The sequence below is a fragment of the Centruroides vittatus genome, unplaced genomic scaffold (genome assembly GCF_030686945.1).
Source record: "Centruroides vittatus isolate TY-2023 unplaced genomic scaffold, ASM3068694v2 contig_369, whole genome shotgun sequence".
Classification (NCBI taxonomy): domain Eukaryota; kingdom Metazoa; phylum Arthropoda; class Arachnida; order Scorpiones; family Buthidae; genus Centruroides; species Centruroides vittatus.
In genome coordinates, this window is record NW_027122191.1 from 6,537 (window position 1) to 18,437 (window position 11,901).

Sequence of the window (11,901 nt, forward strand, 5' to 3'; positions counted from 1 at the left end):
ACTTAAACCATATTAAAAGTATTGTTATTTAAATTCTAATGTTGATACTTATTACATATCTCTCGCCCGAGAAACCCGGACATATCCATTACCATAAATATTTTCGACATATTTTTATTTATCATCAAACAATTATCCTGTTAAATATTAGTCTAATTATGAAATTGTTTTACTGATATAGAAAGCGATGTTATGAAAGACTTGATTATTTGTATCCTAAAGTATTCGAAAGTTATTGTATAAGGTTTACATTTGTAAACAAAAAAAATTAAAAATAAGGAAGCAAAATATTAAATTTTACACCATTTGCAAGTTAATACTTAACGATAATTTATATAATACAATGTAAAATTCTTATCTAGTGACTTATCGTCGTCTTATTTTTATATTAATACTAATGGCTCCACATAATATTCATTAATTGCTCATGCCATTAGAAAACATATATTATATGGATTTCACTAAATCCATATAATTAGTGAATGAAATTTGTAAATTAATAAATGACTAGGGGAATGGAAAAAGTAGGGTCTAGTGCAGGGGTCATAAACTACGGGCCTCAATGCGATACAATTACAGTATAGCGTCGATAAGTGGAATGGCCGGAAAGTGGAACGATTTTCAGTCGGACTGTGTCGTGCTGAATCGAATGTTTTTGATACTAAATTTACTTCTAAAGTATAATTTTCATGTTTTTTATATTCTTCAATATATTTATTTTGTTTGTACAAAATGCAGAAATAATTTTTAACGATACGATAGCCTCGATGATTATTATAAAAATTTTCGTTAGGCTTAAAATCGACGAAAATTCAACACGAAGCGACACGCAACGGAGAAAAATTTGAACATCGGACAGGTTAATGTATTTTTTCGTACAAAGTCGGAAACTGGAACAAATCATTAACTGGAAGGACCCCAGTCCCCAATTGGTTCCACTTATCGACGCTCTACTGTATTCAGTAATCCGTCTAATTTAGTTATTGATGCATATTTCCAATTTAAATTTAGACATATTGGAACAGACTAGTGATTCCTTAAAAGTTTTACACAAAAAAGGAAAATCGATTAATTTTTATTCTTCGTTACCGGAATGGAATTTATAAAATTAAAAAAATTTGCCAGAAAACTGATATCAATATTTGTTAGCGCATATCTGTTCCAAGAAACATTCCCGAAATGAAACAAATCGAGTCAAAATCTCGATCTCGTAAGACAGATCAACATTTACAGGATATGCTCTGTTTAGAAGTGTCCAATATTAAACCTAATATAACAAATATTACCAAATCTAAACAACTTTGTGGATAATATTCGTAATTGAGAAATGTGTTTTGATAAGAGAAGTATTATGGTTTTAAGTTTACGTTCTCCGAAGTAATTTTTTGTTTCTTTTTTAAATCATTCACTGTGTTTATTTCTCTTTATAGTCTTAGTTCTCATAGCCTTTAGATTGGGGAGACCAGTAATGGTTCCTCTCGATAGTTGAAGTCGGTAGATCGGTAATCCGACCGCATCCACGAACAGGATTGTCGTAGCGTCTAGTTGTATCTTGTCGATTGAAGAGAAAGTCCAAATGGCAGTTATCCGAGTTTATTAACAGGTTATTACAACTCTACATACAAAGGTTATACAAAAGTCGATAGTATAGAGAAAGGTCGGAGCACCGAGACGGACATCCGCAACGAAACACGTCGAGCCGTAAAGTGGCTATCCTCGACCCTGACGTCACGCCGGTTTGGGACGGTGGTCAGTGGCAGTGTTGCCGACCGCCGCAAGCTAATAAGTTTTCATTTTGTAAATTCAGTTTACTACTGCTGGTGTTACAAGCATCTTTTACTATTCTACTTTAATAAATAGTAAACTTTGACAAAAACAAAGAAAAAAACGAAGTCTTATCTGTACTTCCAAAAATAGACGATACTTGTAACGCATTTTCTTAATTTGCACGTATAATTTATGAATGCTTAATCGATATCAAATCTGATCACACCGTAGAATTTAGCATTAAAAATCTTTGTAAATGTGAATAGAGTAAAATCTTTATGAAGTCCGACCCTGCTCGCCATATCACATACGACGCCCCTTCATCTCCCGACCCCATCGACCTTTAACAACAAACATTTAATGGCACCGGATAATCCCCTAATAAACAAACCTCCCCGCAAAATTTCAGAAATTTTCGACAAAAAGCACAGGAGTTATTAAGCTTCAAATGGGGTGAACAAAATCGTTTCCCCCGCATACACACATGCAGAAACCCCCCCTTTCTTTTTACTTTTTCGATGTTTCAAGGTTCCCTGTGTCCAAAATGTAAAAATCTCGGGGGGGGGTGATTTCTGACCGATTGCCATGTTTTCTCTCACTTATAACTTACGTATCATCCGGGAAAGTAAAATAGGCAGATGATGTATATATGAATCAACTGAGAGGCATGGAATTTTTGTCATTGATGCAATATTTAAATAATTTATTTTTTTAATACTTCGGATTTCTGTTATAACACTCGACGTCGTATTTCGACAGTAGGAAGTCTGTGATTAAACGAATTCAAGGTAGCTTTATTACATTTTATAATAGACAATTAATGCTGTCTACACTTGAGAGACAGAATCAGTTATATATCCAGCATATAAAATCTGTATTTTAAAAATGAAAACATTTTATAGATTATTTTAAACTAATTTATTAAGTAAATTATGTAGTACAGCATTTCAAAATATTTAAGATAGTAAAACTTTGATTTAACCATTATTTTCGGTATAAGTTATTTAATTGTAGCACCTAGAGAATTAGATTATCGAAAATAATGGATTACAGGGTGGCTTTGTGCTGTAACTGGTACAAAATGTACTATAATGCAGACATTGTTGTAAATTTTGTACCAGTGGAAATGAAGCCCACTGAAACAAACAGGAGGGTAGAAAATGTACCGCTCTATGCTTCACTTGTGTTTACGAAGTGTAAATATGATACAGTGCATGACTCTATTGTGTGTAAGATTGAAAAACTGCATAAATGTTGAAGATTATTGCCTGAATTCAACATTATCAATGATTCACGCGCATATAATTCTTTATTTCCAGACACGTATTGTATTTTCGTCCGAAGTCTTCAGCACACCACGTCCCGATTTGTAAAATATCGTGCCGAATTATAACTGCATTATTACGGATTATCGGGTCCTAGAATTAAGGACGGTACTGTATTTCAATTGCTTGTACGAACGTCATGAATGTTCAGAGTCCAAGATATGAATTTATTTTATATAATTTAATTGTTAAATTATTGATATTAAGATATTTTAAACAAACGTATCTAAAACAATAAAAGTGAGGTTGACAAGATTAAAAATGCGCTGCATGATGTAAGTAAATGGGCGAGTTAACCGGTTCAAGGTTATTGATCCACGTCACTTGATTAATTTTAATGATAAACGGTAGGATGTAGAGCTTCCTTCAGTTGACGTTTGTAGCGATAAACAACTCGTTTGATTTTAAAAGTAAAGGTAAGTTTCTATTAAGTAATTTTCTGTTTATTTAATATCAGTGTTTCTCAACTTTACGATGTGGGTTAATAAAATAACATACCAATAGTTCTGTAAATCACCAGCAATAAAATTATAAATGCTAACTTTAAGCTACTAAGATAAGGTTTCACGTACTCTAGAATATCAGTCTTTTTCTTGATAAAATAGCTAATAATGAATGATATTTTATTATATTTAAGCTAAAATCCTCAAAGAAAGTCAGCATATTTTTGTTTTATTCTCATAGTTGGACTGTCTTATACTATGCCCTATGGCAAGTAGGTCAGCAGCAGGACTATTTGGACGAGGTCTCATTTATTCGGCTATCTCAAAAACATGTAAAAAATTATACGCATAAAAATTTAATTCTAAAAAACTGAAGGTTAAGGCCTATTTCAGTGTCTACAGGTTCTGTCTTATATTTCAACTTATATGTGATTATATTGTATTTATAAGGGTAGATTTTTATATTGTATTTATAAAACACTATAAATGCTAATAACATAGTAACATATACATAACAACCGGGAAAGTAAAACTGTGGCCTTTAATGGAGAAAACGACTGATAAGTCCAACTTAGTCGAGTCAAACTATCGCTTATCTTTAGAATACGATCCACACCCATATCCGAATGGCATTAACCTACCTGTCTCTTAGACAGGCAGATTAATACCATTATCATCTCGGCTAAGCAGTTGTTACTATAGAAGATTGGCATCATAACTATTCTGTTGTACGTGATATGTAATAACGACTGAAAGTGATTTCAGTTTACAAGAATTTATCTACGATTTTTATAAAATACTGACAATCTATTTCATTACAAGACATAAAGACACTTTACTTACAAAAAATTTAAAAAAAAATACGAAAAAATGTGTGTATTAGTAGACAATGCCACACTTAACATGTTATATTTTGTATATTTACAAATACAAGATATTCAACTCTAAAAGAGAATATAGTTCGAAATTTTATCGCGAGTGGTGGTGAAAATATTTTCAAATTTTTCTGACATTTATTTCATAAACATCGTTAGGATTATAGTATTATTAAGTCTTATAACTAATATAATTGTATATAGATGAATGACTCCCCTTACGAGTGGGACGAAAACTCTGTTAAACTTGGGATGAGAAACACTGATAAATACTACTAATAAAACATGTCTACGTGTTAAAAATAAATTTATATAATTTTTTTAAATTCATGTAGGTGTTATTAATTATATAGACAAAATGGAAAGCAATTTCTGTGTAAATGTTAAAGGAGTTCCAATGCCAAAAGCATTTCCAGAAAAAGCCGTTCGATCAGCTTTGAATTATAAAGCCAAACCTGGAGAAATATACATCGCTACTTATCCAAAATGTGGAACCACTTGGATGCATAATATAGTTTTGTTAATCTTAAGAAAAGGCAAAGTCTCAGAAGATCCTTTGGATTTCTTTTTAGGGTGCCCATTTTTAGAAATGGTGGGTGCCGATTACGTCGAAGAATCAAAGGCAAAAGTAATAAAAACGCATATACCATATTATGCAATACCGTATTCGGATGAAGCCAAATATATATACGTGGCAAGAAATCCCAAAGATTGTTGCGTGTCCTATTATTATCACATGAAGTTATTATTACCCAAAGATACAGATTTAAGTTTTGATACATTTTTTGATGGGTTTATAGACGGTAGTATAGGATACGGCGATTATTTCGACCATCTTCTCGAATGGTATCAGCATAGAAACGACAAAAACGTGCATTTTGTTACTTATGAGAATTTAAAGAAAGATATTAGAGGAGAAATTATGAAAATCTCGAAATTTATTGGAGAAGAATACGAGAAAAGTATTGTAGATGATCCTACTATATTAGAGAACATCGTTTATTATAGTAGCTTTGATTACATGAAAAAAGATACCAATAGAGTAATGGAAATGTTTCTGAATGCAGACGAAATTTTTAAAACTAGAAATTTACCCGATGCATTGATAGAAATGATGAAATCAACAAGTAAAAATCGAGAAAATAAAGGAAGTGGCAATTTTGTAAGAAAAGGAATCGTAGGAGATTGGAAAAATCATTTCAATGAAAAGCAAATAAAGCTACTGGATGAAAAAACTGCCGAAAAAACGAAAAATAGCGACGTAATGAATTTATGGAAAGATATTTGAAAAATTTATAATAAATAATTTAAATTTTAAATGTCTTATAATAGTATCGATTGATTGTATTGAATTTAATATGAAAAACCATTAAAATTTTTAACTAAAATAATTATGAAGTAATAATTAAAAAGGAAATAAATTTTCCATATAATGAGACTGTATTTAAATCGTTTAAATTTTGTTTTTGTTTTATTCTATATGTTTAAGAGTTATATTAAAAGATAGTACCGTATTTTACAGACTATAAGACGCACTTTTTTCTTCGAAAAATTGCCTCCAAAATTCAGGTGCGTCTTAGTCTGTAAAATATGGTAATTCGTTAACTGAAGTTTTACTTATGTGATGTTATTTACTAGTAGTTTAAAAACATACACTCTGTATCGTGTATACAGGGTGCCCCAAAAGTCTCCATACAGTGACACATATCGAGCTCACCGGTGGCCGAATAAATAAAATTATTGATTATTGGTTTGTGCCTGACCAATAGGGCTGGCCACCATGCAGTGTTCTGGATTTTCTTCGTGTGTCTAATACCTAAACAAAATCCAGTTTCCGCGTGGGAAGTCCTGCTAGAAGTTACCCCATGTGTTTCGTTGCTTACTCCGTCAATCCACTGATACAAATCTTCATGCTGACATTTTAATGTTTTGTGAATAAAGTTACACGTTACCTTTGTATGTGTGGAAACTTTTGGGACACCTCCCACCCTGTATAATAATAAAGGATGATAAATTCCGGATTTACGAAGATTGTACTCGTACCAAGCTGTGAAAATCTGGCACTTGCCGTATAATAAAAGTTCAAAGAATAAAAACTAATAAAAAAATTATACATATTTTCTCATTTCGTTACAGTTAGTCAGCACCAGATTGCGTTCAGTTTATTCGTTATGCCCATCAAGGAGCGTAACTGCTTCAAGACGATTATTTTGGTACAAATACGATGGATGTTACGAAATATCGCAATAAATTTTGCACACCTTAATGGAAGATGGCACAATTTTATCAAAATTTGTCCATTCAATTTTGAGAACGAACTCAATTATCTAAGCTTATAGAAGGCATGCTAGTGACTGTCGAACGTCGCATGACAAAGTCGCGCGCGCTCGTGCTACGACCTTATATCTCCAAAACGAAGTCATGGACTCCCATTTCTTATTAAAGTTATGGAGTCCTCGTCGCAATTAATGAAAACGGAAAAGTTTAATAGAAATCGATGGAACGGATTTTGAGAACGAACACAATTCTGTAAGCCACATTGAAAAAAACACTTGTTTATTCCTCTTTTTGAGGACCTAACATTCAATTTAATTCAAGAGTTCGCTTTGTTGAATGACATATTTAAATCTTCCGCGAAGAGTACAGTATGGAATATTAAATTCTTTTAATTAGCCAGATTATAGCCCGATATTTAAGGCGATCGTTGGTAATTCATTATAAATTCTTTTCATCATCCCTGGGCTCATTGCCCGTTTCCGCTATTGTATTCCACATCTTTCTATTCGTTGCCGATTTTCTCAATTCCTGTATTTCACTCTACACCATTTCTTCACGTCATCAATCCATTTTCTATATGGTCTGCCTCTTTTGTTGGATCCATCCATAATACCATAAAGTCTTAATTTTTCTGTTTTCATTCATTCTTGTGATGTGTCCAAACAGTTGAAGTTTTCGTTGTATAACTTTTTGTAAGGGATTCTTTTTCATATATATCATATTATAAAGTTCTTCGTTTGTGACTTTCTGCATCCATCCTATTTGCAAGATATTTCTGTAACAGTGTCTTTCAAATGCTAATATTTTTCTTTACATGTGTTTTGTTATTACCCATGTCTCGCAGGCATACAGCACGCAGGAGAAGATGCAGCTGTTCAATACTTTTAAATTTGTCTGCAAACTAATTGCTTTACTTTTCCAGATTTTGTTCATTGTTTTCAAATTTGTTTTTGCCTTGGCTATTCTAATCGCTATTTCTGTTTTGCAATCCTGATTATAGGTTAGTTTGCTTCCTAAATATGTAAAGCTCACGACAAGAAACATCCCATCTACTAGGATGTTTCTTGCCGTGTTGTTACCACCAAATAGTTTTTTTGCTATTGATAATGATAAGACAATCAGTCCCACATCTTTTTCCTTCTTCATTAAGCAGATGTAATGTTTTCTCTAGTTATTCTTGACTTTCTAACCTTGTTAACTATGTCATCTGCAAATCTCAGGTTATTGAACTGATGTTCCCTGCATCTCTTGCGTCATCTGATCCACGGCTCTTTCTAAGAGACTTATCCTATATCCCCAACTATCTTCATCTCTCTGTCTGGTGCGTCTTTTTGTTTTGAACCAGTTTTCCACGCAATCTCACTGCTGCTTCTGCATTATCATGAATATAACTTAGCAGCTTTAGTAGTTTATGATTTACTTCATAAGATTTTAGCGCTGCCAAGGTGGCTTTTTGGTCTATGCTCTCAAATGCCTTCTGAAAGTCCACAAAGCAGGAATAGATGTTTTTCTGCTTTCTTCATTCCTTTTCGACTAATAGCAGATGATCAGGCAGGTTTCAGGAAAGACAAGTACAACACAGCAGGTACTATCATTACGGCTAAGTGTTCTTCCATCAAACTACATTGTCCCTCCTTTAAGATCATCAGTAGAATTTTTTCATATATGGCTTGCTAGGGCAATCGTTCCATAACTTTTGCACTCTAAGATGCTGCCTTTCTTCTGTATTGTCACCAATATGACTTTGCCCATTCGTTAGGTATCTTTCCTTCTTTCCAGACCTCATTGCACACTTGGTGTATCTCGTCAATTAAGCTTTTTCCTCCATGTTTAATCATTTCTCCTGTGATTTTGTCATGTCCGGGACTCTTATTGTCTTTTAACCGTTTTACTGTCCTTTCAACTTTCTCCCTCATGATATCATTTTCGTTTTCAACATTTGGTGGCGATATCTTCCTTAATTCATCTACTAGATTCTCTAATACATCTGTATCTAACGTTTCCTTGTATAGTTCAGAGCAATAACTTGTCCACCTCTGTAGGGCTTCCATCCTGTCTACTAAAACTTCTCCTCTCACATCTTTCATTGCCATTTGCTTTGGTTTCCATTTCTGATCATCTTATATACTTCTCTAGTCTTATATTCTCCATAATATTTTTCTGTTTCTACACTGATCCTCTAGCCATTTCGTTTCGCTTTATCCATCCTAACTGCTTTTTCACTTCATTTCACTTTACCTTATACTATTTTTCCAACTCTTCGGAAATGTCTCTTCTAAGCCTAAGATCTCTTTTCTCTTCAACAAGCTTTAGGGTCTCTCGTGTTTTTTCGTTCGAAAAGAACGAAATAACACAAGAGACCCTAAAGCTTGTTGTTAAAATTACTATCAAACACTTTTCGTGTTAGTACGTAATAATCGTCAAAATTACTATCAATTTCATCTGGATCGTAATAAAATATTTCGGGAAAAGTACGCATTTCTTCCTTAAATCCAGTAGGCATCTCATCCAAATTATATAAGAAAGATGCCTATTTCTGTATTTTAGGTTACAATTATTAGGAGAGCTTCTGGCTTCGACTACCACACAACCAACTAACCTTACTTTCACACGAAAAAGAAATATTACATAAGCATTCGAATTTTAGAACCTTTCATATAAATATGAATGACACAAAAAACTTCAAGAGCAATGATAAACAAAAACATATTTTTTGGTAAAAATCAGCAAAACAACCATTAGAAAAATAATGAAATGCCTGAACATTAAGCACTGTCACCATTAATATGACTATTGACTTCTTCTACTTAGTATTATTTGAATAATACAAGTCAGTAGTCAGGCCATATATATATGTAGTTTCTTCTTCTAGTCTTTCAATTCCCGTCGTTAAACTTTGAGTCGTCTTGTCACGCCTTCTCGAAGCTTCTGTCCACTGGTGTTCAAAACCGATAGCTCAATAATACGTAAAAAATAAAATTAAAAATTGTTATCGTTTTGTTTATTAAAGGAACGATCTAAATAAACCTAATTATAAGCCAGCTGGCTTATAATTAAGTTTATTTTTATTGTGTAGAATTACAAAATTATATAGAAATTTTATTAAATTTTTCATGCAAAATAGTGTCGGGTAGTTTATTATATATTTTGTTATATCAAATATCAAAATTTGTTTGTTTGATTTGTTAAGTTACGGCAACGCAACACTTGGGCGATCTGACTAGGGGGACGCTTTCCGGGAGGTCGACAAAAGAATACGATTCATAACTAACGACATTTAATCGTTAGATACGACGTTTATTTCCAATTCTTAACACTCCTGTGTACTGTACATTGGATACTACTGGCGTGCGAGAAAGCAGTAAGTAGAACACTTCATATTAAACGTAACAAATAATTATTTTATATTATATTAAGTATAGATTATAACTGAATAATGAATTTATAGTAATGGAGAAGATTAAATATTACCAGGAAGTGAATGGAATACGTACGTTTACATTTTTCTCTGAAGAATCCGTTTCGTCTGGAATGAATTATAAAGCAAAACCTGGAGATTTATTTCTCGTTAGTTATCCGAAATGTGGAACAACTTGGATACATTATATAGTCAACTTAATACAAGGAAATGGTCAAATATCGGAAGATCCTTTGAATTTCGTGTTAGATTGTCCATATTTAGAAATTGTGGGAGGAGAATACATAGAAATGGCAAAACCGAAAGCCATGAAAACACATTTACCATTTTCTGCTATTCCTTTTTTTCCAGAATCTAAATATATTTACATTACCAGAAACCCTAGAGACTGTTGTGTTTCGTTTTATCACTTTATGAAATTACTTCCATTTCCCCAGAAAGAACTAAGTTTCCAGGAATTTTTTGAAGCATTTCTCCAAGGTAATTTAGGAGGAGGCGATTATTTCGACCACCTTCTTGGCTGGTACGAACATAAAAATGACAACAACGTCCATTTTGTAACGTACGAAGATCTCAAGAAAGATATTAAGGGGGAAATATTGAAAATAGCCAAATTCATGGGAGAAGAATACGAAAAAAGTATTTTGAATGATCCAACAATATTAGAAAATGTTATTCGTTACAGCAGTTTCGATTATATGAAGGAAAGCAGCAAGAATAGCATTGATGTGTTTTTTGACATAGACAAAACATGGCTTCGAAGCCAAAATTTACCTGCAGGGATGATGATAGTTGCACATAGTTTAAATGAAAAGAAAAACAATACAGAAAACGGGACTCTTGTTAGAAAAGGAATTGTTGGCGATTGGAAAAATCACTTTAATGAAGAACAATTACGATTGTTAAATGAAAAAATTGTGGAACGAACAAAAGACAGCGACGTCATGAATTTGTGGAAAGATATTTTTGAAAATAATTTAAACGTATAAATTTAATGACTTATTACATTCATAAAAAAAAAATCATAATTTTTATTATAATAATTATTATTATTGAAAACTAACGATGTTATATAATTATATTACGTTTTTAAATAGAAGTTTAGGTTACAATATAATCACCAGATACTACTGTATACGGTTTAAATTGTAACCACCTTTTTATAACAATATATCATATGTAATTTAAACAGAAATAAATATATTGTTTGTAACCGTAAACATTGTATGTAAATAATGAAAATAATCTACTCTAACTATCACGGATTTTAGTTAAAACTATGAATAATTGAATGAAATAAATTTTCCACTTTTAATCATATAAGCGAACATCGTCCAATAAGGACTTCAAACATCAGTTAATTTCCAATTATGACAATAAATTGGGTATTAGAATATTTTTACTCGTTTTTAAAATTAAACTATTTAAGAACATTGATATCTGTCGCTGTATTTCATGCATAAAAAAGCCTAAAAATGCAATATAATGTAATAATATTACTATGTTATTCTTAAGCAATACTTGCATAGATTTAACCTTGGGGACAATCCACAATGCATTACGGTATTCGGGAGGACCAAACACAACTTCACTTATTTTGCGCTGCAATAGGTTCAACCACATTAAGGGTAGTTTAATGAGAGCGGCTATTCTTGAAGGGTACAACTAACCTTGCAACCCGCACCAACTTATTCACACGCGTACGATGTTCCATCATCTACTCGCATTCATATTCCTTAGTGAGGCTCTTGAGAGCACTCACTCCGGGGGGGGGCACGGATGGTAATTAGCTTTCC

The 11,901-nt window shown here is 32.5% G+C and overlaps 2 protein-coding genes across 2 annotated transcripts; both read left to right on the forward strand.

Annotated features, from left to right (window-relative positions):
* Positions 1–4,749: 4,749 nt before the first annotated feature.
* Positions 4,750–5,713, forward strand: LOC136975269 (sulfotransferase 1E1-like). Its single transcript, XM_067270303.1, has one exon. The coding sequence runs from the start codon at positions 4,769–4,771 to the stop codon at positions 5,696–5,698; it is 930 nt and encodes a 309-aa protein (XP_067126404.1). The 5' UTR covers positions 4,750–4,768; the 3' UTR covers positions 5,699–5,713.
* Positions 5,714–9,963: 4,250 nt separating this feature from the next.
* LOC136975271 (sulfotransferase 1C3-like) lies at positions 9,964–11,094 on the forward strand. The gene is made up of 2 exons (XM_067270305.1): positions 9,964–10,048; positions 10,136–11,094. Exon 2 carries the CDS (start codon positions 10,138–10,140, stop codon positions 11,092–11,094), a length of 957 nt encoding a protein of 318 aa, XP_067126406.1. The 5' UTR covers positions 9,964–10,048; positions 10,136–10,137.
* Positions 11,095–11,901: the final 807 nt, after the last annotated feature.

Bases quoted from the DNA above. Each gene is read 5' to 3' on its own strand.
- LOC136975269 (XM_067270303.1), top strand. From the start codon at position 4,769: ATGGAAAGCAATTTCTGTGTAAATGTTAAAGGAGTTCCAATGCCAAAA.
- LOC136975271 (XM_067270305.1), top strand. From the start codon at position 10,138: ATGGAGAAGATTAAATATTACCAGGAAGTGAATGGAATACGTACGTTT.